Below are 24,907 nucleotides of genomic sequence, written 5' to 3' on the forward strand. Positions count from 1 at the left end.
TTGTATTTAAAGTAAGGCTCCTATATTTGTTCGAATATTTCAATATTATTTCTTAAACTATATGTTATTTTTTCTAATGGAATACATTTATTCATTTCTATATACCATTGTTGTATTTTCAAATTATCTTCCAATTTCCAGGTTGACATAATACATTTTTTTGCTATGGCTAGAGCTATCTTAACAAATCTTTTTTGTGCATCCTCCAAATCAATTCCAAATTCTTTGTTTTTTATGTTACTTAGGAGAAAGATCTCTGGATTCTTTGGTATATTGTTTTCTGTTATTTTATTTAATATCTGATTGAGATCTTCCCAAAATTTTTCTACTTTCTCACATGTCCAGATTGCATGAATTGTTGTTCCCATTTCTTTTTTACATCGAAAACATCTATCAGATACTGTTGGGTCCCATTTATTTAACTTTTGAGGTGTAATGTATAGTCTGTGTATCCAGTTATATTGTATCATACGTAGCCTCGTATTTATTGTATTTCTCATCATTCCAGAACATAATTTCTCCCATGTTTCCTTTTTTATCTTTATATTTAAATCTTGTTCCCATTTTTGTTTAGTTTTACCATTTGTTTCCTCATTCTCCTTTTCTTGCAGTTTAATATACATATTTGTTATAAATCTTTTGATTATCATTGTATCTGTAATCACATATTCAAGGTTACTTGCCTCTGGCAAACTCAAACTGCTTCCTAATTTATCCTTCAAGTAGGATCTCAATTGGTAATATGCCAGCGCTGTATCTTGAGTTATATTGTACTTATCTTTCATTTGTTCAAAGGATAAGAATCTATTTCCTGAAAAACAATTTTCTATTCTTTTAATCCCTTTTTTTCCCATTCTCTAAAGGAAAGGTTATCTATTGTAAAAGGGAGTAATTTGTTTTGCGTCAATATTAGTTTTGGTAATTGATAATTTGTTTTATTTCTTTCTACATGAATCTTCTTCCAAATATTGAGGAGATGATGTAATACTGGAGAACTTCTATGTTGTACCAATTTTTCATCCCATTTATATAATATGTGTTCAGGTATCTTTTCCCCTATTTTATCTAATTCTAATCTCGTCCAGTCTGGTTTTTCCCTTGTTTGATAAAAATCTGATAGGTATCTTAATTGTGCGGCTCTATAATAATTTTTTAAGTTTGGCAGTTGTAAGCCTCCTTGTTTATACCATTCTGTTAATTTATCTAGTGCTATCCTCGGTTTCCCCCCCTCCATAAAAATTTCCTTATTATTTTCTTTAACTCCTTGAAGAATTTTTCTGTCAGTTGTATTGGCAATGCCTGAAATAAGTATAATATCCTTGGAAAAATGTTCATTTTAATACAGTTTATCCTTCCTATTAGTGTTAGTGGTAAATCTTTCCAATGCTCTAAATCGTCCTGTAATTTTTTCATTAGTGGATAATAATTGAGTTTATATAGTTGGCCGAGATTTTTGTTTATTTGTACACCTAGGTATCTTATTGGCTGCATTTGCCATCTAAATGGAGATTCCTTCTTAAATTTTGAGAAATCCGCATTATTCATAGGCATTGCTTCACTTTTATTTACGTTTATCTTGTAACCCGACACTTCTCCATATTCCTTCAATTTCTTATATAATTCTTTTATTGATAGTTCTGGTTCTGTTAAGTACACTATAACATCATCCACAAATAGACTGATTTTATATTCCTTGTCTTTTATTTTTATTCCTTTTATATTATTATCTATTCTTATCAATTCTGCTAGTGGTTCTATAGCTAACGCAAACAATAAAGGTGATAGTGGGCATCCCTGCCGCATTGACCTGCTTAAGTTAAATTGCTTTGATACATGTCCATTTACTGTCACTTTCGCTAACGGTCCCTTATATAATGCTTTAATCCAATTAATATACTTCTCCGGTAAACTGAATTTTTGCAATACTTTGAACAAATAATTCCATTCTACTCTGTCAAAGGCCTTCTCTGCGTCTAAAGCAACTGCTACTGTAGGTGCTTTATTTCCTTCTACTGCATGAATTAAGTTAATAAATTTACAAATATTGTCTGTTGTGCGTCTTTTTTTGATAAATCCAGTTTGGTCTAAATTTACCACTTTCGGTACATGCTCTGCTAATCTGTTTGCTAATAGTTTAGCTATTATCTTATAATCTGTGTTTAGTAAAGATATTGGTCTATATGACGCTGGTGAGAGTGGATCTTTCCCTTGATTTAGTATTACTGTAATTATTGCTGTTTTACATGAATCTGGTAAGCTTTGTGTTTCATCAATCTGGTTGATTACATCCAGGAGGGGCGGAATTAATAAGTCTTTAAATGATTTGTAGAATTCTATTGGGAATCCATCCTCTCCTGGTGTCTTATTATTTGGTAATTTTTTTATTATCTCTTGTATTTCTACTATTCCAAATGGCTCTGTTAATTTATTTTGTTCCTCTATTTGTAGTTTTGGTAGTTCAATTTTAGTCAGAAATTCATCTATTTTCCCTTCTTTCCCTTCGTTTTCAGTTCGGTATAATTGTTCATAGAATTCTCTAAAGTTTTCCTTAATTTCTTTTGGATTATATGTAATTTGTTTGTCTTTTTTCCTTGATGCCAATACCATTTTCTTAGCTTGTTCTGTCTTAAGCTGCCATGCTAGGATTTTGTGCGTTTTTTCACCCAGTTCATAATATTTCTGTTTTGTCTTCATTATATTCTTCTCCACCTTATATGTTTGTAGTGTTTCATATTTTATTTTTTTATCTGCCAATTCTCTTCTTTTAGTTGTATCTTCCTTCATTGCTAATTTTTTTTCTATATTTACTATTTCCCTTTCCAACTGCTCTGTTTCCTGACTATAGTCCTTCTTCATCTTGGTTACATAACTTATTATTTGCCCTCTAATGAATGCTTTCATTGCATCCCATAGAATAAACTTATCTTCCACTGATTCCGTATTTATTTCAAAATACATTTTTATTTGTTTTTCAATAAATTCTCTAAAATCCTGCCTTTTAAGTAACATGGGGTTTAATCTCCACTATACATTCTTGGAGGGATGTCCTCTAGCTTTACTATCAATATTAAGGGTGAATGGTCCGATAGTATTCTAGCTTTATATTCTGTTTTTCTTACTCTATCTTGCATACTAGCTGATAACAAAAATAGGTCTATTCTTGAGTATGTTTTATGTCTACCCGAGTAATATGAATATTCCTTTTCTTTTGGGTGTTGTTTCCTCCATATATCCAAAAGTTGCATTTCTTCCATCGATTTAATTATAAATTTGGTTACTTTGTTGTTTCTGTTAATTTTTTTCCCAGTTTTATCCATATCTGAATCCAAATTCAGGTTGAAATCCCCTCCTATTAATATGTTCCCTTGCGTATTTGCTACCTTCAAAAAGATATCTTGCATAAACTTGTGATCTTTTTCGTTAGGTGAATATACATTGAGTAGATTCCAAAACTCCGAATATATCTGACATTTTATCATTACATATCTCCCTGCTGGATCTATTATTTCCTCTTCTATTTTAAATGGCACATTTTTACTAATTAATATAGCCACTCCTCTTGCTTTTGAATTATACGATGCTGCTGTTACATGTCCTACCCAATCTCTCTTTAATTTCTTGTGCTCCAATTCAGTTAAGTGTGCTTCTTGCACAAATGCTATATCAATTTTTTATTTTTTCAGTAAATTTAGCAGTTTCTTCCTTTTAATTTGGTTATGTATTCCATTAATATTTAAAGTCATATAGTTCAACGTAGCCATTTTATACTTTGTTTACCTTCCCTTTCCGTTTTTCCATCATTACCTTTCCTCCTTTTCCATTTCTGTTTTCTTATTTTAAACCCTTTATAAGACAACATTCCTAAAACATCAAACATTTTCCTTATTCTCCTATTTAAAACTTCTTTAGCCCCAATCTCCCCTTCCCCTCCTGAGTTGTCCTTTATCCCTTGTCGGACAACCACATCTCCCTTCTCCATTTGGGTTTGCGAATTCACTCGCAAGCGTCAGCTGATTTTGCAGTGACCGCAACTCCTCCCCACCCAGCCCCCCCCAGAAAAGATTTCACTTTTCATATGTAACACAGGTCACTCTTTTAGTTCCCTCCTTATTCCCTCTATTCCATTTCCTTCCCTTATTAATTCTTGTCTATACTATCTATATTTTCCTCTAAATACGGATACATTCACGTATGCACATTATACATCTACACACTTATACCTCTTTACCCACATACATATAAATCGTGGTCATTTTTACTCTCATTACACGTCTTCATCCCTCAGTCTATTTTGTAATTGTTCTGCAAATTTTCGTGCTTCTTCTGGATCCGAGAATAGTCTGTTTTGTTGTCCTGGAATAAATATTTTCAATACCGCTGGATGCTTTAGTATAAATTTATACCCTTTCTTCCATAAAATCGCCTTTGCTGTATTGAACTCCTTTCTCTTCTTTAGGTGTTCAAAACTTATATCTGGATAAATGAAGATTTTTTTGCCCTTTGTACTCCAGTGTCTTGTTTCCCTCTCTTACTTTTTCCATTGTCTTCTCCAGTACCTTTTCTCTTGTAGTATATCTTAGGAATTTTACTAAAATAGATCTTGGTTTTTGTTGTGGTTGTGGTTTAAAGGCCAATGCTCTATGTGCCCTTTCTATTTCCATTTCTTGCTGTAGTTCTGGACATCCTAGGATCCTAGGGATCCAATCTTTTATAAACTCTCTCATATTCTTGCCTTCTTCATCTTCCTTAAGGCCCACTATCTTTATGTTATTTCTTCTGTTATAATTTTCCATTATATCTATTTTCTGAGCTAACAGTTCTTGTGTCTCTATAACTTTTTTATTAGATTCCTCTAATTTCTTTTTTAAGTCCTCTACCTCCATTTCTACTGCTGCTTCCCGCTCTTCCATCTTGTCCATTTTCTTTCCCATTTCTGTTAAGGTCATATCTATTTTATTCATTTTCTCTTCTGTGTTGTTTATTCTTCTTCTTAAATCATTAAATTCCTGTGTTTGCCATTCTTTAAATGACTCCATGTATTCTTTAATAAGAGAAAGTATATCCTTTATCTTGCCTTTCCCTTCTTCTTCTATTTCACTGTACTCTTCCTCTTCCTCTTCTTCTTCCTCTGGGTTGGCCATCTGTTGTTTCTTTGTTGCCCTTTTCTTCTCTTCTTTCTTGTTTTCATTGTCTTCTGTGTTCTCTTCTTGCTGCAGGTGTTCTGCAGCTGTCGTTGCCGGCTGTGGAGATCGACTCCCCAGCTGGTCACCCCTCCCGTCGGTGTGTTTTTTTTCATGCGCGGTTGCGCACTTTTACTCGGCTCAACGAGCCATTTTTGTAGTCCACTTTCTACCGACCTGAGGGAGCGGGTTTCTCTCTCCACCGCGGGCCTCTTCGAACAGGTAAGGCCTTCTCCTTCTTCCTCCGTTGTCTTCTCTTCCTCTCTTCTTACCGTTGATTTCGATTTTTCTTTTTTTGTCGCCATCTTCTTTCCACCTTTATACTCACTTTTCTTTAACTTTTATTTCTGTGCCTTTGTGTTTTCCTTTGTTTTTTCCGACTTTTCTGGAGAGGGCTGGAGTTCACCGTCCGGCCACTACTCCATCACGTGACTCCCCCCCGTCAGCACTTTCTGAGGTAACACTGCAGGGGTGTCTCCGAAAGTAGCCCAGAGTGGAAGTGGAATAGTAAATTAAAGTGGCGGCAACCACAAGCTCAAAGTAATTCTTGCAGATCAAAAACAGGTGCTCCATAAAGTGATAGGTACAATTTGCATTTTGTTTCAATAGCGGTAATCACATTGTGAATACCAAATGGTATACACCAGACTGGAAGAAATGCCAGTGAATACTGCTTCATTTAGAAATACTTTGTGCCTCTGGATGGTGGGAAGGAATGAGGTGAAAGGACAGAGATTGTTAATCCTACAGCTACATGGAAGGGTGCCGCAAGACAGGAACTGGTAGGTGGCAACAGAAGATTAGAACAGGGAGCTGAGAAGGGAAGGATCTCTTTGAAATGCTGAAAAAGGAGGGAGGGAACTAAATATCTGGTGCTGGAATTCTGTTAAGGTGCAAAAATTTAGGAAAATTGTAAACAGCAAGGAAGACTGTATCACCATGAAGCTGAAAGGTTGGTGTGAAGTCAGGTCATGTTGACATCTAAACAACTGTGGTTAGTTGTGGAGTAGGAATGTAGTTGCAGAAAATTTCCAGCTAAGACAACAATATAATTTTGGGAACATCCCCGCCATCCTTGACAGCAAGACCTGCAGACAGTTTAGAGCAGTGGTTCTCAACCTTTTCTTTCCACTCACATACCACTTTAAGTAATCCCAATGCCATCGGTGCTCTGTGATTAGTAAGGGACTGCTTAAGGTGTGTGTGAGTTGGAAGGGAAGGTTTGGAATCTCTGCTCTATACCCAATTGTTACTGAAATAACCCTTCATCAAGAATATCAATAATTACCAGCTTGTTGTTTTGAATTGGTCAACCAGTCAGATTGTAATTTATTTTTAAAAATGCTTTATATAGTGAAGTGTATCAATAAGTCAATCACAAAATTCTGTAGACACCTTGGTTGAAGTAAAAACACAAAATGCTGGAGAAGGTCAGCTGGTCAAAGTGTCCTTTATGTAGCAAAGATACATAACTGACATTTCGGACTTAATCCCTTCATCAAAGTATGAGAAATGCCAGCAAGCATCTGAACAAAAGGGTAGGAGGAGGAAGGGGGGGGTGGGTGGGGTGGTGGCAAGGCAGGAGATGATAGTTGGAGAAAGGAAACAACAGCACTGAAGGGGCAGTGGGAATGGTAGGGCTATGTGAGTGAAAGAACTGGAAGGACAGGAAGTTGGGGGGGGAGGGAAAGAAAAGATAAGCAGGTTTAATGGAAAGCAGTAAAGTCAATGTTCATGCCATGTGGCTGGAGTGTGCCCAGACGGAAAATAAGGTGTTCCTCCAATCTACGAGTGGTCAGGGTGGGACAGTACATAAGGCCATGGACAGACGTGAGTGCGGGAATATGATCCAGAGTTGAAATGGTTGGCCAGAGAGGTCGCTGTGGTTGTGAACAGAGTGGAGGTGCTGAGCGAAGCAATCTCCCAATCTGTAACCGGTCTCTCCAATGTAGAAAATGTAGAGAATGCCACAAGAGGTGCACCGGATGCAGTAGATAAATCTTCCGGATGTACAAGTGAAATGTTGCTTCACGTGAAAGGCTTGTTTGAGGGCCTGGACTGTGGTGAGGGAGGAAATGTGGGCACATGTTGCACCTCCTGCGGGCACAGGGGAAGGTGCCAGGGATGCGATAGGTGGAAAGACCGAGAGGGGAGGAGAGGGAAAAATGTGTCTGATGATGGGATTCTGTAGAAAGTGCTGGAAATTCCAATGGATAATGTGTTGGATGTGGCGGCTGGTGGGGTGGTAGGTGAGGATGAGGGGGATTCTATGTTGGTTGCTTCTGGGGGCAAATAGTCCCAGGGCAGATGAGCAGGAAATGGAGGAGATGGGGGTGAGGGCTGCCACGTTTATGGAAGAAGGACATTTCAGATGATCTGGATTGGCTCATCTTGGGAACAGATGTGGCAGAGACGGAGAAATTGTGAGAAGGGAATAGAATCCTTGCAGGGGACTGGGAGCAAAGAAGTGTAGTCGAGGTGGTTGATGCAGCTAGTAGGTTTGTAAAATAAGTCTGTGGAAGGCTGGTCTTCTGATGGACTAAGTGAATTTGAGATCAGGGTGGAAGTTGGCAGTGAAGTGAATGAAGTTGACGAACTCATCATGGGGCATGAGGCAGCCCCAATGAAGTTGTCAATATGGAACATAGGAAGTAGGAACAGGAGTAGGCCAAAAATGGCCCATCGAGCCTGCTCCGACATTCAATAAGATCATAGCTGATCTAATTTATGACCTAACTCCACCTACCTGCCTTCTCCCCATATACCCTAATTCCTCTATCATGTAAAAAGGGTCTAATTCCTCTATCATATGGCGGAGGAAGAGTTGAGGGGCCTTGCTATTGTAGGCTTGCAGCATGGATTGCTCCACACACCTGGCAGGTGTAGCGGGGCCTTTGCGGGTACCCATGGCTAGGTCCTTGATTTGAAGAAAGTGGGATAAGTCAAAGGAGAAGTTCTCTCCTGTTTGGACGCTCCAAGACCTGCTGAGTTTCTCCAGCATTTCAGTGTTTTACGGGGACTTCCCTGTTTAACTTCAATATTAAGTTCTCCAACTCACTCATTCTTTCTGTCGGTCTCCAAACTCATCATTTCTCCCAGTCATCTATCCGTGATTTTCTTTTCTATTTTTTCCCCTGTGTGTTCGTCTCGCCTGGCCTGGCCAATCGGATGATTGACGGGGGTTCTGGCCAGGAACACGGACAACGTGTGGCTCTAAACACTTCAGATCCGGTTAGTGTCGCCCTATCCCTTTGTTCTACTCAGGCCTCATCTATATTTTCTGCAAGTGGAAACTTTACTTTTTGTTCTTGCAACGGCTGAAGGAACTCAGTGGACGGGGCCGTATTTGTCCAGGGAAGGCCAGGCCTGCACCTGCTGAGTTCCTCCCCTCCAGCAGTTGATTGGTTGCTCTCCATCTCAGCATCAGCACTCTCTCTCATTGCGCCGGCCCAGAGCGCACACTCACCGGGCCAACCGAGCCTTCCATTCGGAGGACCAGGTCACTGTTTACGTCACCCATTCTTTGTCGGATGATTGACTGGGGTTCTGGCCAGTCACAGCCGTTAGAGCTTGAGTTGCTGCTGGCGCCGAGGTGCTCGAAGCTGGCGTCCTTTCACGGCGAAAGGGGATGGTGTAGAGCGCTCATGTCTGCGTATTGAGCGGCTGGATTTCAGAAGGAGCCGGCCTGTTTCTCAGCATTTGGCTACAGGAGGCCCGAGCTGAATGTGTATCGGGAGACCCCGGTTCCAGTGGCATCTTCAGTGCCTTCATTTCTCCCACAGCAGGAGTTCACTGCCGGGAAGGTGTCCAGTGCAGCGAGGGTTGGGCCAGGCCGCAGGGTGTCCAGTGGCAGTGAGGGGGACAGGGAGCCCAGTGCAGTTGAGAGTGGGGGGGCAGGGTGCCCAGTGCAGTTGAGGGTGGGGGGGGGTGCCCAGTGCAGTTGAGGGTGGGGGGGGGGTGCCCAGTGCAGTTGAGGGTGGGGGGGGGGTGCCCAGTGCAGTTGAGGGTGGGGGGGGGTGCCCAGTGCAGTTGAGGGTGGGGGGTGCCCAGTGCAGTTGAGGGTGGGGGGCAGGGTGCCCAGTGCAGTTGAGGGTGGGGGGCAGGGTGCCCAGTGCAGTTGAGGGTGGGGGGGGCAGGGTGTCCAGTGCAGTTGAGGGTGCCCAGTGCAGTTGGGTGGGGGGCAGGGTGCCCAGTGCAGTTGAGGGTGGGGGGGCAGGGTGCCCAGTGCAGTTGAGGGTGGGGGGGCAGGGTGCCCAGTGCAGTTGAGGGTGGGGGGGCAGGGTGCCCAGTGCAGTTGAGGGTGGGGGGGGCAGGGTGCCCAGTGTAGCGAGGGGGTGGGGCAGGAAGCAAGGTTCAGTTGTAGCAAAGAGGAATACAGATGACCAAGTGACCAATGTAATCGGGGGAGAACAGGATATCTGCTGTAGAGAAAAGGGAAACTGGATGTAGCTGTCCACTATAGAGTCAAGTCCAGGGGTAGAGTGACCACTTCAGTGGACAGGATATCTGCTGTAGAGAGGAGACCACAGTGTGTAGCTGTCCTCTAGTAAGAGTCAAGTCCAGGGGCAGAGTTACCACTTCAGTGAGAGACACTTGGCACAGGTCTCCACTCCTTCAGATTGATCAGGATATGACAGTTCAGAAGGGCAAGCTGTGCTTAAGGAAGGTTAGGAATTATTATATTCAGACCTTGTGTGCAATGGGGTGGCTTTGGAGAGTGTAATGCTTGCTCCTGCTGTGTATGGATTCAATAGAATCTAATCAACGGGGAATGCCTTTATCCTGAAATTATGGCATGCACCTGTGGAAACTGGAGGCAGTGGATCCGCCCACTGGTTGTCCTCTTGTACATCGTGGGTGTGCTAGTTGCTGTTCCTCTCTGTGTCTGGGAATTGAGAAAATCCGAGGTATTGTAATGGTCACCTTCAATTTCGTTAAGATATTTCTACTTTGAAATATATTGCAGTTAAATTGTAAAAGGCTATATTTTGTACAAATGTGCTCCAAGATGAATGAATGGGACAGTGAGTCCCACAGTGATGTGGAGGAAGTGATTAAGATTTGCAATGTGTTAGGACTGAAATCCCTGATTAGGTTGTTTTGTGTTTATGCAAGATTTGTTTGAAAGGGAAGTGATGCACTCATGGAAGATGATGGAAAAATGATTTGGATATGAGTTCTTGGTTTGGGAGATGGTAAAGGGTAGCAACCTTCTAGGTGAAGGAAAATACAAAGGAAGTTTGTCTTAACTCCACAATCTGAGGAATTTTCTCTTCACCAAAAAGACTAGGAATCTTCTTAGGAACTTCATAGTTCAAAAGTTGTTGGTGTTTAATGATTGGAAGAATGATGAAGACTGATCCAAGTTTTAAAATACCAGATGCTATTGTAAGATTGGGAATAAGTATTTTTAAGATGGATCTATTTTAAACATGGGCACACAAATTTGTGATGCAACATAATATAGAAAAATACAGCACAATAAAGTATTTCCATTCTGTAGATGGCAGCAAAAAAATTATCATCTCAAATGGTTTAACTTGAGATTTTTCTTTAATTATTGGATAACAAGTGTATTTCTATATCCATGCTATTTGTTTATTTCCAATAATGTTTTCCTATTTTTAAATCAAGGTCGGAACTCACAATAAAGCATGGTTCACTGCAGGTATTTTTGTGTTCATGACAATCCCAATATCGCTTTGGGGCATCTTGCAACATTTGGTGCACTACACTCAACCGGAATTACAGAAACCAATAATAAGGTGCACAAGGATCCTTGACTTTACTAATTTCAATGCATTTCTGAAAAAAATTACTGAGGGTTAAGGACATTAATGTTGTCATATTCTCTCCCATTGCAGGATTCTGTGGATGGTACCTATATATAGTTTAGATAGTGTAAGTAATTTTTAATTACTTTGAATATTTGTGTAATTTTGAAGTTCAAGGAGTAGTTTTTAATACAAGCAATTTTAGTGACTTATTGCTTGCCAAGGAGTTTGCTTGTTTCCGTTTAATAGTTAAGGAACAATTGTGAAGACCGTTCCATCTCTTTCAAATTAATACATTTGGGGAAAAAAATACTTTAATTGTTACATAGCTTTTTACAACCTAAGCATATTAATTAATCTTTCTGTATAGCAAAATTGCCTTGATTACTCTAGATAAATCTCTGCTTTTGCAATTTATACATTTATTTTCTAATTCAAACTAGGTAAAACTGGATGATTTTGGTTATTTAGGTATTACATTTTATTTGCAGTATTTATGTGAACATGTATGTTGAAAGAAAATTGAGTTGGTGATGATTTGAACTGTGTCTGAGCTATGTAGAAAACCACTGCAACTTTTAAAACCTGGGGGAAATAACTTTTATTATATTCTATAGCAATTCTTTCAAATGGTTGAGAGTGGCACTGTACCAGCAGCCAAAAAAATAAACTTCTGAACTGGATTAAGATGTTTGCTCATGTCATCTTCCACAAGAATCCTTTTCTCAGAACCTCTCTTAGCAAATTACAAGCTTGCTCCTAATTTCTAATGTTATTCCAAAATAGTGAATTCCTTCTGGGATACTGAATCCATACCTATTTTTCTCTTGACTACCTATATAAACCTTTACAATCAAGTTTCCATCATATCCTTTCTCAAATGCTGTGCAGCCATTAATGCTCTGGTACCTCACAGCTGTTTAAATAAAGTGGATGCTTTTGTTCTGAGCCAATTTTAACTTTTAATTGCACCTTCATTGTCTCAGTAACAGATTGCTGAGTGTTACCAGCATTTTTTGTTTTATGTAAAAGTGCTTAATTAAGTCTTTCTCCAGCTAGAGTGGTTATTGTCAATGGACTTGTAAATCCATCACAATTTCATCCCGAGCAAAGGCTTATAGTTGAATCAAACTATTCACAATTTTGACATTGTGGCGGCACACCATTAAGCAGGAGAACTGGCCCCACGTGTCACTCACGCACACGGCGGGGCAGCCGGCCAAAATGACGCCATTGGGGGTTTCTTCTCGACCTCGGCACCAGGCTTAGAAGCCCGCGGTCTGTGGCCCACGTGACGCCCTGATGACGTCTGGACCTGCGGTGCAGTTCTCAGCCAGGTCTGGGCTGGGAGAATAAGAACAGCCAGGCAGACCTCAATAAACCAGTTTGCTCACTGAACTCAACCTGTTTGGTTGTGGAGTTATTCAGTAAGCAGAGTAGTTGTCGCTACATTAGTGACCCTGACAGGTTCAAACGCCTTTGAACCTGATATGAATGACTCCTCGATCAACGCTATAGCCATCAAGCTTTCTGACTTCTGGGTACAGGAGCCTGAGACCTGGTTCAGCCACGCAGAGGCCCAGTTTCGTCTCCGCCAGATTTCATCAGATGCGACCAAGTTTTATGTGATCGCCGACCTGGACCAGGCCACTGCCAAACGAGTGCTGCAACTAGTCCAGCACCGTCCCCTGGAAGACAAGTACAGGACCATCAAGTGGGTGCTCACTGGCTCCCTCGGCCTCTCCAGGTGCCAGCGTGCCACTCGGATGCTTCACGTCGATGCCTTGGGAGACAGAACACCAGTCGTGTTGATGGATGAGATGCTGTCACTCATGGGCGATCACACCGCCTGCTCACTCTTCGAGCGCATCTTCCTCGACCATATGCCCAAACAGATCAGGCCGTTACTGTCCCAGGAGAGCTTTGACGATCCCAGGAAGGTTGCTCAAAAAGCTCAGGAGCTATGGCTTAAACGATTCCCAGAAAGCTCAGCAGTCCAATTCGTTACGAACCTTGGGCATGACCTCGCCAAGCCTTCCTCTAGCGCTGCGGAGGAACACTTGGCCCTTGCAGGGGCCTCAAAGAGCATAGCCAGAAGCAAGCCATCCACTTCAGGCCTCTGCTTCTTCCACCAGCGCTGGGGAGTCAAGGCTCACAAGTGCCGTCAGCCCTGCTCATTCCATGGAAATGAGCAGGCTGGCCACTGTTAATGGCTGCGGTGGCTGGCCAAGAACACCGCCTTCTCTACCTGTGAGATGCAATCAGCGGCGGACGCTTCTTTGTCGACCAGATCAGCGTCATCTTGGCCACAGCCATAGAGTCCGGTTGGGTTGCCCGGTTCGGCGTCCTGACACACCTCACCAGCGACCGAGGTGTGCAGTTCACCTCTGCGCTCTGGGCATAGCTCACCAACTGACTGGGAATTGAGCTGCAACACACAATGGCCTATTACCCACAGGCCAATGGACTGGTCGAGCGATTGCACCGCCACCTTAAGTTGGCACTTGTGGCCCGCCTCACCAACCCCAACTGGGTGGATGAACTGTCTTGGGTACTCTTGGGCATCTGCTCAAAACCCAAAGAAGACCTGCAGGCATCATTGGCGGAGTTGGTCTACAGTGCATCGCAAGCCCTGCCCGGTGAGTTTATCAATGCACCTCACAACCCTCAACAGTCACCGCACAATTTACTTCCCGGCCTCCCGCCCCAGTTGGACGCCTTCACACCCCCACCACCACCCAGAGATAGCACACGGGCCTCCTCTGTCCCCAGCAAGCTGTATTCCGCAGAATATGTCTTTGTCAGGTGAAGCCTGTCCACAGTACCCCTTCAAAGACCCTACGAAGGGCCATACAGAGTCATCCAGCGTTAAGGATCCACCTTCACACTGGATATTGGTGGTAAGAGGGAACTGTTTACAGTGGACAGATTAAAGCCAGCATGCCTTGACCCCAACGAGCCAGTGGTTGCAGCTCAGCCCAAGAAGCGAGGCCGCCTGGCAAAGAAGGACATTGGTGCCGGTTCTGGGGGGGGGGTGTGGTGGCACACCATTAGGCAGGCAAACTGACCCCGCATGTCACGCAGCCGGCCAAAATGGCACATCGGGGTTTTCTTCCCGACCTCGGCACCAAGCTTAGAAGCCCGCACTCTGCGGCCCATGTGACGCCCTGATGACATCTGGAGCCGCAGCACGGTTCTCAGCCAGGTTCAGGCTGGGAGAATAAGAATAGCCAGGCAGACCTCAATAAACCAGTTTGCTCACTGAACTCAACTCGTTTGGTAGTGGAGTTAGTCAGTAAGCAGAGTAGCCGTCACTACAACATCTTACTTAAACCTGAGCTAGTCTTCCTAATCCATACTCCCACTATCTCACAGGTTACCTATATTCAACAGTATTTTGGTACACACGTTTCTGACCCTTACTACATCACCCCTGAATCAAAAATCATTGTCTTGATTCTGTCAACCTTATTGTGACCCATTCCACTCATTTTCTCCAGCCCAACAGTCCACCAAGAAATTTGATTTCTTCTATCTTTAGCTTTTGTGCATACTGTTACGAGCCCAGAGGACCCATAAACCCAGCAGGAAAAGATATTCACCGAGACAAATGGTTACTTAAACAAATGTTGCTTTTAGTTATCTTTTAAACGTGAAAACGGAATCACAATTTAATTTATCACTATTACCTAACCTAACTTAACCCCCTTCTAATTCTAAGCACATGTATATGTAATGTGTGTATAAGTTCAGAAAAGTTCTTTGATTCACCGTCCAATCTCACTTCTCCAAGTTTGCTGGTTGCAGTCAATTCTTGTACTTTGTGCAGAATTTAACATTTATGAATTTCACCAGGCTTTGGTGCTTGAAAGGTAAATGGTTACCACTCAAGAAGGTTCTTGTTGGTTTTCAGAGAGAGGTTTGTGGTTTGCTGGACACCCACAACTGATTCCTTTTTAATCAGCCAAGTCAGTGTCTTGCTGAAGAAACTTGACCCATCAGGGTTTTGCAGATGAACATCTCTTTCTTTCAGGGTGCCACAGAGTTTCTTTTTGTTTCCCTTATTTCAAACGAAACATTAGGTAGTCAGTTCTCTTCTCTTCCATGAACCACAAGGGCTTTGACCTGGCTGGACTAAGAATTCATAGCCCATCTTCCAAATGGAGTTTTTCCACAAGCTTTCCAGCTTATCCTGTTCCAGTCGCTGCTGCTGCTACGAACTGTAAAGCTGCAGAACTGAATTCTCTCTCTCTCTGAAAAAAAGCCTGTTTTACTCTTTCTGCTTGCAAAACCATTTGACCCTCTTAGAACAGCAAGTTCTACTCCAGACAGCCTGCGGCTCCAATGTGTTCTTTCACCTGTTGCCTTTTTGTAAACAGCAATCCATTAGTAAAGGCTCTTGGCGCTGGCCCATCTAGCATTAGCAGAGCTCCAGTATTTTAAATAAGATCTGTTTTAAAGTGTTTGAATGTAACCTACAATAAAAAGAACCTGCCCCAATTTATCTCCCAAAAACATATCTATATGCAATACAAACACAACTTAATCGGCCACAATACCCACTCCTGGACCAATGTTTTTTTATAATAGGTGGGGGGGGGGGGGGGAGGGAAGGGTCACAACCCTCTGAGTCTTGGAATATTAAAAATAGGCCAGCATTGATTTTAACCTGCACAGAAGAGACTGTGTTGTGCTCCAATAAAGAGTGGTCTTTGTTTACACAGGATCAATCACTTCTGACAAGTTTCAGAGGATTCCTTTGAAATATTTTGTTGGTTCTTGTATCAATTGCTTGATTGCACTAGATTTATGATAAGCTACTTATTATGCGGTTGCCAGGGGAGGGGAAAAAAATCTTTGAGAGCCCCTGCCTATTTACTCATTTAGGCCCAAAACTCTGGAATGTACTTTGCCACTTGAACTCCTCTTTTCCCTTTTGACTGTCATTAACGACAGTCATTTGGGCAAGCTTTTGGTCAGCCATTTTTCTTTCATGTTGATTGTTGATATCTTTGATTTTTTTTAAAAATGCAGTGTTAATTGTTGAAAATGTTTCAAAATGATTGTCCAGTTATTGTCCAAGTCCAAAGTGAATTCTCAAAATTAATTGTGAGAGTTTAATATGAAAAAAGGAGTAAATTAGCTATATGACCTCTTGAGCTTGCTCTGTGCTTTACCCATAACTGTTGATATTTTTGGAATAATTTAATTTTTTCTTGATGCCTACAGGAGGGGAAATAATCTTTCAGTATTTGCCTTTGTTCAGCCCTCATAATTTTGTTGTTTCAATAAGATTAATTTAACTGTTTAGGCATAACATGCACAAGATTTCTTAAGATTTAGATTTCTTAAGATTTAGATTTCTTAAGATTTAGATTTCTTAAGATTTAGATTTCTTAAGATTTAGATTTCTTAAGATTTAGATTTCTTAAGATCTTAAGATTTCTTTAATCCCAGGAATCAATCTTGTGAACTTTCTCTGTTCTACACCCAAAATACTCTTAAATAAGATGACCAAAATCAGACGACTACTTCAGATGTAGTATTGCCATTGCCTCAAACACTCACAGCATGACTTCCTTTACCCACCATTTCCTTTGCAATTCTATTTGCTTTTCTAACTTAACATTTTGTACAAGGACAGTGCATTGCCTCTGTACTACCTATCCATTTATTGTCCTTTCCACTTGTTCTGTAACTGTATATTTTTTGCAGATTCTGTCATCTTTTCAACTTGTTTCGCTCCTTTTCTTGTTTTAATAGTTTAGCTGCAATACTATCCCTTCAAAATTAACATTAATCTAGATCAGTGGTTCTCAACCTTTTTCTTTCCACTAACATACCACTTTAAGTATTCCCTATGCCATGGGTGTTCTGTGATTAGTAAGAGATTGCTTAAGATGGTATGTGAATAGAAATAAAAAGTTTGAAAACAACTGTTTTAATCATACCTAATTGACTTGTTATGTGCACAGTTTCATAATTCCGAAGGAAATGGGCAAATGACAATTTTTCTCAAGCATCATATTTCAGTAACAATTGGATTTAGAGCAGTGATTCTCCACCATCCTTTCCCACTCACATACCACCTTAAGCAATCCCTTACTAATCACAGAGCACTGATAGCATTGGGATTACTTAAAGTGTTATGAATGGAAAGAAAAAGGTTGAGAGCCACTGATCTAGATCATTGAAACCCAACACTGATCCTTGTAAGACACCACACTTTAAAACAAAAATCACCTACTTATCCCTTTATTTATGTCCCAATACCATGTTTTTGTGTTTAGTAATCTTTTTACGAGATACATAATTGAATGTATTTTGGAAATCCGAATGCTTTATATCTTATGATTTTCCTTTATCCACTCTGCCTTAGAACTTTAATAAATTGGTCAGACATTATTTTCTTTTCCTAAAACCACATTTACTATTGATTTCTTTTTTGATCTTCTGAATGTCCGATGGTATTCCTTAAAAATGGATACCAGCATTTCCCCCAATAACCTCCATTATGGCTAACTGACCCATATTATGCTTTCTGTCTTTTTCCTTCCTTGAGGGAAAACATCTGCAGTTTTTCATTATTCTACAGCCACTCCAAGATCCACTTTGAAAGATCATGACCAATGGATTAATTTAATTTTTTTTGAAAATTTAGATTTGCAGCATGGAATCAGGCTCTTTTGACCCATGAGCCTGTTCCACCCAAATACTCCAATTTACTTACAACCCCTGTATGTTTTGAAGGGTGAGAGGAAACAGTAGCACTTGGAGGAAACTCGTGCAGAACCAAGGTGATCTTCCAAACTCTTTACAGTCACCACCTGATTTTGAACCCAGGTTGTTGCTGCTGTATTAGCATTGTGCTAACCGTGTCATTAACTATCTCTGCAGCTGCTATATTTGGGGCCCTTTGATACCCATAAACTTTAAGAGAAGAATTGGTCATTAGGTTCAATTAGTTCATTTGGTGATTGTTTTAAGTTCACCCTGATCTTTTATTTATTTTGAAATTCTATTCAAAGACTCAGCAGGGAAAGGTGTAGTCAGGTAAAACAATAGATGTAGAAAACTCCATGGTCAGGGACATAGATAGGCATTTCTGCAGCTGCAGGGTGCCAGGGTCCAGGATGTCATTGAGCGGGTGCAGGACATTCTGAGAGAGGGGGAAAGCAGTCCATGTTAGTACTACATAGGTTGGAAGGGAAATATGGTCCTGAAAAATGAGTTCAGGGAGTTAGGTAGTAAGATTAAAATCAAGCCTTTCAAGGTTTTAATCTCTGGATTATTATCTTTGCCATGTGTTAGAGAATTAAAAATTAGGAAAAGAATGCAGTGGCTAAGGAGCTGATGCAGAAGGCAAGATTTCAGATATATGGATTATTGGGCTCTCTTTCAGGGAAGGTGGGACCTGTACAAGATGGGCAGGTTATGTGAACTGGAGAAGAACAATATCCTTGCAAGGAAGTGGGGTGGGGGTCCACAAGTGCCTCTGGAAAGAGTTTAAACTAGAGTGGCATGGGGTATGGAAATCTAAGCTATAGGGCAACAAGTAGAGGGGATGGGAATGGATGAGTGAATGATAACTGAGAATGAAGGGCTGGTGAGTTTATTTTAGTGCAAGGATTATTGTGGGTAAGGCAAGTGAACATAGTACTTGGAATTATGATGTTGTTGTCATTACAGAGACATGGCTGCAAGAGGGATAGGATTGACAGCTCAATGATCCAGGGTTTTGTTGTTTCAGGCAGGATAGAAAAGAAGGTAAAAGTGATGGGAGGTATAGTATTGCTCATCAGGGAGAGTGTCGCAGCTGCATTCTGAGCGAACTTAATGGTAGGCTCAACTACTGAGGTAGGGCAAGTAGGGATCAGAAATAAGAAAGGTGCAATCTTTGATAGGGTGATACTATAAGCCTCCCAATAGTCACTGGAAGGTGGTGGAACAGATCTGTGGATATACAATAAAACCCCCGTTTTATGGAATTCAAGCAATGGGCAAAAATAATCAAGGAAAATAAATACATTGAAATGTATAAGAATAAATAGAAATTTAAATAAGTTAAAATGGTAAAAGTAAATGTTCTCTGAAGTAACACATAAACCTTTAGTGAAAATTGGAGCAAATATTCAGCCAACCAAGTGCCTTGGACATGCTTTGCATGTAGCAACTGTTTAATAAGGTTGAAAATTTGAGTTTTTGTGATTTATTAGGTAATTGCTTTTTCCAAGCTAATTTAAAGCTTGTGTGTGGAAAAACAGCAGCAATGGATGTTGATACATTTTTGTCACAACCATCACCTGTAGAGCAAGAGAAAAGATGGTTATTTCTAGGGCATTAAAGCTGACTGAAGACAAGCATTGGATGAGGAAAATACAAATACTGAGGATTATAGTGAAAAATAATATGGACGAGGGGAAAATTTGTTGAGAAAGGCTTAGATAATTTTCCAGAGGATAGATCTGTTGAACTGCATTTAGAGTTGGGGTAACTGAAAGAGATAAATTGAATTTTGAGTTGCGGAGACCACAATACCAGGCAGACAAAACTGAAAAGCAAGAGAGGAGGCTGAAAAACTGAGGATATACGAGGCAGAGGAAACTGATAAAAGAAGGAAATATAAATTAGAGGTTACTGAAAAACGGAGCGAGGAAATTGAAAGGGACAGTCGGTTTCAATTAGAGAAGTTTAAAAAATTGAGATGGAGGAGATAAGAGAATTGAGGCTGTAACTCTTGGGGAAAGGTAAATCTAGTTCCTCCTTTTGATGAAGGACATATAGATACATATTTTCAGCTTTTTGAAAAGGTTGCTGAGAACTCAAGATGGCCTAAAGAAAAATGGCCTCTTGTGCTCTGAAGTATATTGAAGGGAAAAGCACAAATTACATACTCTAATTTGACTACAGCGCAAGTGGCAAAGATACTGTTAAACAAGCAGTATTGAAAGCTTATGAGTTAGTTCCAGAAGCATATAGACAAAAATTTAGGAGTTTGGTGAAAACGTGGAATCAAACTTTTATGGATTTTGCTATGGGAAAATCTGTGTGTTTTGACCGTTGGTGCACCTGAAAAGGAATAAATAATAATTTTGACAGATTGAGAGAATTGATATTAATTTAGTAAATTAAAAGGTGTTCCAAATTAGATTAAATTATATTTGAGAGAGACGTGGCAGCAAATGGCTAGATTAGTGAATGAATTTTGCCCTGATTCACAAAAATAAATTTCAGAATGGTAAGAATTTTCAGAGAGTTAATGTGGAACAGATTAATAAGCCTGTTCAGAAGGTTGATGTGGAGCAGACTAATAAACATGAAATTAAGTCTGGTGAGAATGTTAAGAGAAAAGATGAAGGTAAGGTGGGAAAGGATAGAACTTCTAGATTTGTATGTCATTTTTGTAAGAAACCTGGTCATGTTAATGCAAATTGTCAATTGTCTAGTGTTGAAAAAGAGACGAGAAAAGGAGGTTTTACCAGAAGCATGTATTCAAACAGTTGAATTTCAGGAGAGCAGATGTTCCAAACTTTTTAAGGGTGTCATGGATGTTTCCAAACTTTTTGTGTCCAAGGGCTTGGTTTCAGTAAAGGTAGGAGAATCACAAGTTCCAGGTAAAATTCCTAGAGATTCTGGGGCTGCTCAGTCACTGTTGTTGGAAAATGTTTTAACTCTTGATCAAGAGACTGACACAGGGGAGACGACTTGGATTAAAGGTGTTGGAGGTAAAGCAGAGTTAATATCTCTTCACAACATAGTGCTGAATTCAGAATTAGTTAAAGAACCTGTTGTAGTAGGAGTAATTTTAAAGTTACCCATGCAAGGAGTCTCATTTTTATTAGGGAATGATTTTGCAGAGGATAAAGTTGGGTCAGTTTTGAGTTTAACAAATCATCCTAGTGAGGATGATGTTGAGGATTGTGAAATATATCCTGCATGTGCTGTAACAAGGTCTTTGTCTGAGAAAATGATGAGAGCTGAGGAAGATCCAGTTGATGGAGACTTACTAAGTGCTTCTGAAATAGTCTTGAAAGAGCAGGGTAATTGTGAGAGTAAGGATTTCTTTTTGTCAAGGAAAGAGTTAATTTAGCAACAGAGTACAGATACAGATCTTATTGACTTAAGGGACAAAGCAATAAGTGAACAGGAGATTAAAGAAATGGTTTGTGGATAAGACTTGAATGGTGAATTGTTAATGAAACTTTATTATGAGAATAAGGATAGTGGAGAACAATCTGTATCAAAGGTGTTAGTTGTTGACAGGGTTGAGGAAGTTAACGTAACATAACAATTACAGCACGGAAACAGGCCATTAGGCCCTTCTAGTCCGCACTGAACCAAACACTCCTCTCTAGTCCCACCTACCTGCACAATGACCATAACCCTCCACCTTCTTCACCTGTCCAGCTTTTTCTTAAATAATAAAATTGACTCTGCCACCACTATTTCTCTTGGAAGCTCATTCCACACCGCTACCACTCTCTGAGTAAAGAAGTTCCCCCTCATGTTACCTCTAAACCTCTGCCCCTTATGTCCTCTTGTTTCAATCTCTCCTACTCTTAACGGAAATAGTCTATCCACATCCACTCTGTCTATCCCTTTCATAATCTTAAATGCCTCTATCAAATCCCCTCTCAACCTTCTACGCTCCAAAGAATAAAGACCTAATCTGCCCAATCTCTCCCTGTACTCTAGATACTTAAACCCAGGTAAGTTATGGATCATAATATGGAAACAGTCTTGTGAGGGTGACCTTAAAGAAACCATGGTTCCTGTGTGCCTGTCTAACTCAGCAATTTTGGAAAATTTGGAGGAAAAGTTAGGCCATCTTAAGTCACAAGAAGAGATGCAATTGAAAGAATTAATTTTGAAATGTACAAATTTGCTTCCTGATGTGCCAAAAAGTACATCAGTGATTTATCATGATGCAGACATGGGATAAGCACGTGCAATAAAACAACACCCATATAGAATAAATATTCAGAAAAGTAAAATCATGGAACAGGAGGTGGAATATATGTTGAGGAATGACATTATTAGACCTTATAACTCAGATTGGAGTTATCCTTGTGTTCTGGTACCTAAACCAGATGGAACTGTTAGGTTCTGTACAAATTACAGGAAGGTTAATTCTGTTACTAAAACAGATGCTTATCCTATTTCAAGAATAGATGACTGTATTGATAAAATCGGGAAAGCTAAATTTCTTATTAAGTTGAATTTGGTGTGTGCCACTATCAGAGAGAGGGAAGAATATTTCCGCTTTTGTAACTCCATCCACTTTATATGAGTATAATGTATTACCTTTTGGCATGAAAAATGCTCCTGCAACATTCTAAAGGGTGATTAATTCAGTTATCCAAGGGTTAACACATACACATACAGATACTTTATTGATGACTTGGTCACAAAGAGTGACACATGGGAAGAACATCTAAGGGAATGGGACAAATTGTTTGCACGATCATCTAAAGCAAACTTAACTGTTAATTTAGCAAAGAGTCAATTTGGAAATGCCACTGTAACGTACTGAGGTCACATGCTTGGTCATGGCAAAGTTGCACCTATTCAAGCGTAAGTGAATGCAATTTCTGAGTTTCCTATTCCCAATGGCAAGAAAGCAGTGAGAAGATTTTTACGAATGGCAGGATATTAAAGGAAATTTTGCTGAGATTGCTCTTCCTTTAACCAATCTTTTGAAGAAAGGGGAGAAATTTGTGTGGACTAAAGTTTGTCAGTCAGCTTTGGAAAATTTAAAGGATATGCTGTACCATTACCCTGTTCTAAAATATCCTGATTTTTTGACAGACCATTTTCTTTAGCAGTGGATGCCAGTGAGGGGGCAACTGGTGCAGTTTTATTACAAAAACATAATGAAATTGACCATCCAGTTTCCTACTTCTCAAAAAAATTCTATGTTCATCAAAGGAACTATTCCACTATTGAGAAGGAAATGTTTATAATATTTGCTCTGCAGAATTTTGGTGTATATCTCAGTATCTCTCATGAACCAATTGTGATATTTATTAACCACAATCCTCTGGTGTTTTTGAATAAAATGAGTTTAATATTGCAAGAATATAATCTACAAATTAGAGGTACAAATATTGTGATAGCGGATTGTTTGTCAATATGTTATAATTGATCATGAAATATTTTCTCTCAACATTGTTATAACATGTTATATATTGTCTATTGTTTCTTTAGTGATTTTAAAGTCAGTTTAGTTATAACTGAATTTTAACTCGAGTTAAAATTTCTTTGTAGGGGGAAAGTGTGACAAATTATAGATAGTTTTTGGGAGATAAATTAGGGCAGGTTTTTTAGTGTAGATCACATACAAACAGTTTAAAACAGATCTTATTTAAAATACTGGAGCTCTGCTCATGCTAGACATGCTGGCGCCAAGAGTCTTTGCAGAAGCTTTGGAAAGTGCCCAAGAGACTTCATTAATGGATTGTTGTTTACACAAAGGCAACAGATGAAGGAGCTCGTTGGAGCCGCAGGCTCATGAGGGTCATGTGGCTTTGCAAGCAGAGAGAGAAAAACAGGCCTTTTCTCTCTGTGTATGAGTTCTGCAGTGCTACAGTCAGCAGCTGGGACTGGAACAGGACAAGCTGGCAAGCTTGTGGGAAAAACCCCATTTGGAAGACGTGTTGTGAGTGCTTCGTTCAGCCTGGTCAAAGCCCTTGTGGTTCATACAAGAGGAGAGGACTGGCTGCCTAATGTTTCACTTGAAATAAGAGAAACAAAAAGGAACTCTGTGGTGACCTGAAAGAAAGAGGTTATCATCTGGAAAACCCTGATGGTGCAAGTTTCTTCAGCAAGACACTGAAGTGGCTGGTTACAAGGAATCAGTTGTGGGTGTCCAGCGAACAACAAATCTCTCTGAAAACTGACCAGAACCTTCCTGAGCGGTAACCATTTACCTTTCAAGCATCGAAGCCTGGTGAACTTCATAAATGTTAAGTTCTGTGCACAGTATAAGAATTTCCTGCAACTAGTGAACTTGGAGGAATGCGGTGAGATTGGACTGTGAATCAAAGAACTTTTCTGAATTTGCACACACATTGCATACACGTGCACTTAGAATTAGGAAGCAGTTAAGTTAGGTTAGTGAATAGTGATAAGTTAAAGTGTGATCCTGTTTCATGTTTAAAGATAATCAAAAGCAACTTTTATTTAAATAACCATTTGTCTTGGTGAATATCTATTGCTGCTGGGTTTTGGAGGTCCTCTGGCCTCATAACAATTTTGAAATCAGCAAAGAGGTGGTGTTTGGTCTTTTGAGGAGGAGCAAAGTGGGCATGTCCCCTGAGCTAGATGGAATATATCCCTGATTATTGAAAGAGGCAAGTGAAGAGATCGTTGAGGCCATGACAAAGATATTTGCACCTTTACTTGTGGCAGGAGAGGACCTAGTGGATTGGAGAGTGGCTAACGTTTTGCCTTTGTTCAAGTAAAGAAAAAAGATAATCCAAGAAATTAGAGGCCAGTAAGCCTTACATCAGTGATGGGGAAACTATTGGAAAGGATGCTTGGGGATAGGATTTGTGCAAAATTGAAAAACCATGGTTTAATTAGGGACATTCAACATATCGTTGTGAGGGGAAGGTCATACCAATTTGATTGACTTTTTGGGGAAGTGTCAGAAATGGTTGATGAGGGTAATGAAATGGATGTTATGCACATGGTCTTTAGTAACACTTTTGCAAGTCCCTCATAGTCTTCTGATTGGGAAGCTGCAGGTGCAAGGGATTCTTGATGAGTTGATAGTGTGGATAGAAAATCAGCCAGCTTATAGAAGACAAGAGGGCGATGGTGGTGGAAAAGTGCTATGTAGGCTAGAGGCCCGTGAGCAGTGGTCCACAAGGATTGGTGTTGGGACCCCTAATGTTTCTGAGACACTATACTTCGATGAAAAAGTAAGTGGGTGTGTTTTAGGTTTGCAAA

The 24,907-nt window shown here is 40.2% G+C and overlaps 1 protein-coding gene across 1 annotated transcript in view; it reads left to right on the forward strand.

The window, feature by feature from the left end:
- The first annotated feature begins 9,505 nt into the window (after nucleotides 1–9,505).
- The window catches only part of tmem184c (transmembrane protein 184C), a 43,205-nt gene continuing 27,803 nt past the window's right edge, over nucleotides 9,506–24,907 (forward strand). Inside the window, exons 1-3 of the mRNA XM_069926396.1 lie at nucleotides 9,506–10,087; nucleotides 10,815–10,945; nucleotides 11,045–11,081. Coding sequence (XP_069782497.1) covers nucleotides 9,971–10,087; nucleotides 10,815–10,945; nucleotides 11,045–11,081 — 285 coding nt within the window. The 5' untranslated portion in view covers nucleotides 9,506–9,970. The remainder of the gene's footprint in view (nucleotides 10,088–10,814; nucleotides 10,946–11,044; nucleotides 11,082–24,907) is intronic.

The sequence above is a fragment of the Narcine bancroftii genome, chromosome 3 (genome assembly GCF_036971445.1).
Source record: "Narcine bancroftii isolate sNarBan1 chromosome 3, sNarBan1.hap1, whole genome shotgun sequence".
In the NCBI taxonomy this organism is placed as follows: domain Eukaryota; kingdom Metazoa; phylum Chordata; class Chondrichthyes; order Torpediniformes; family Narcinidae; genus Narcine; species Narcine bancroftii.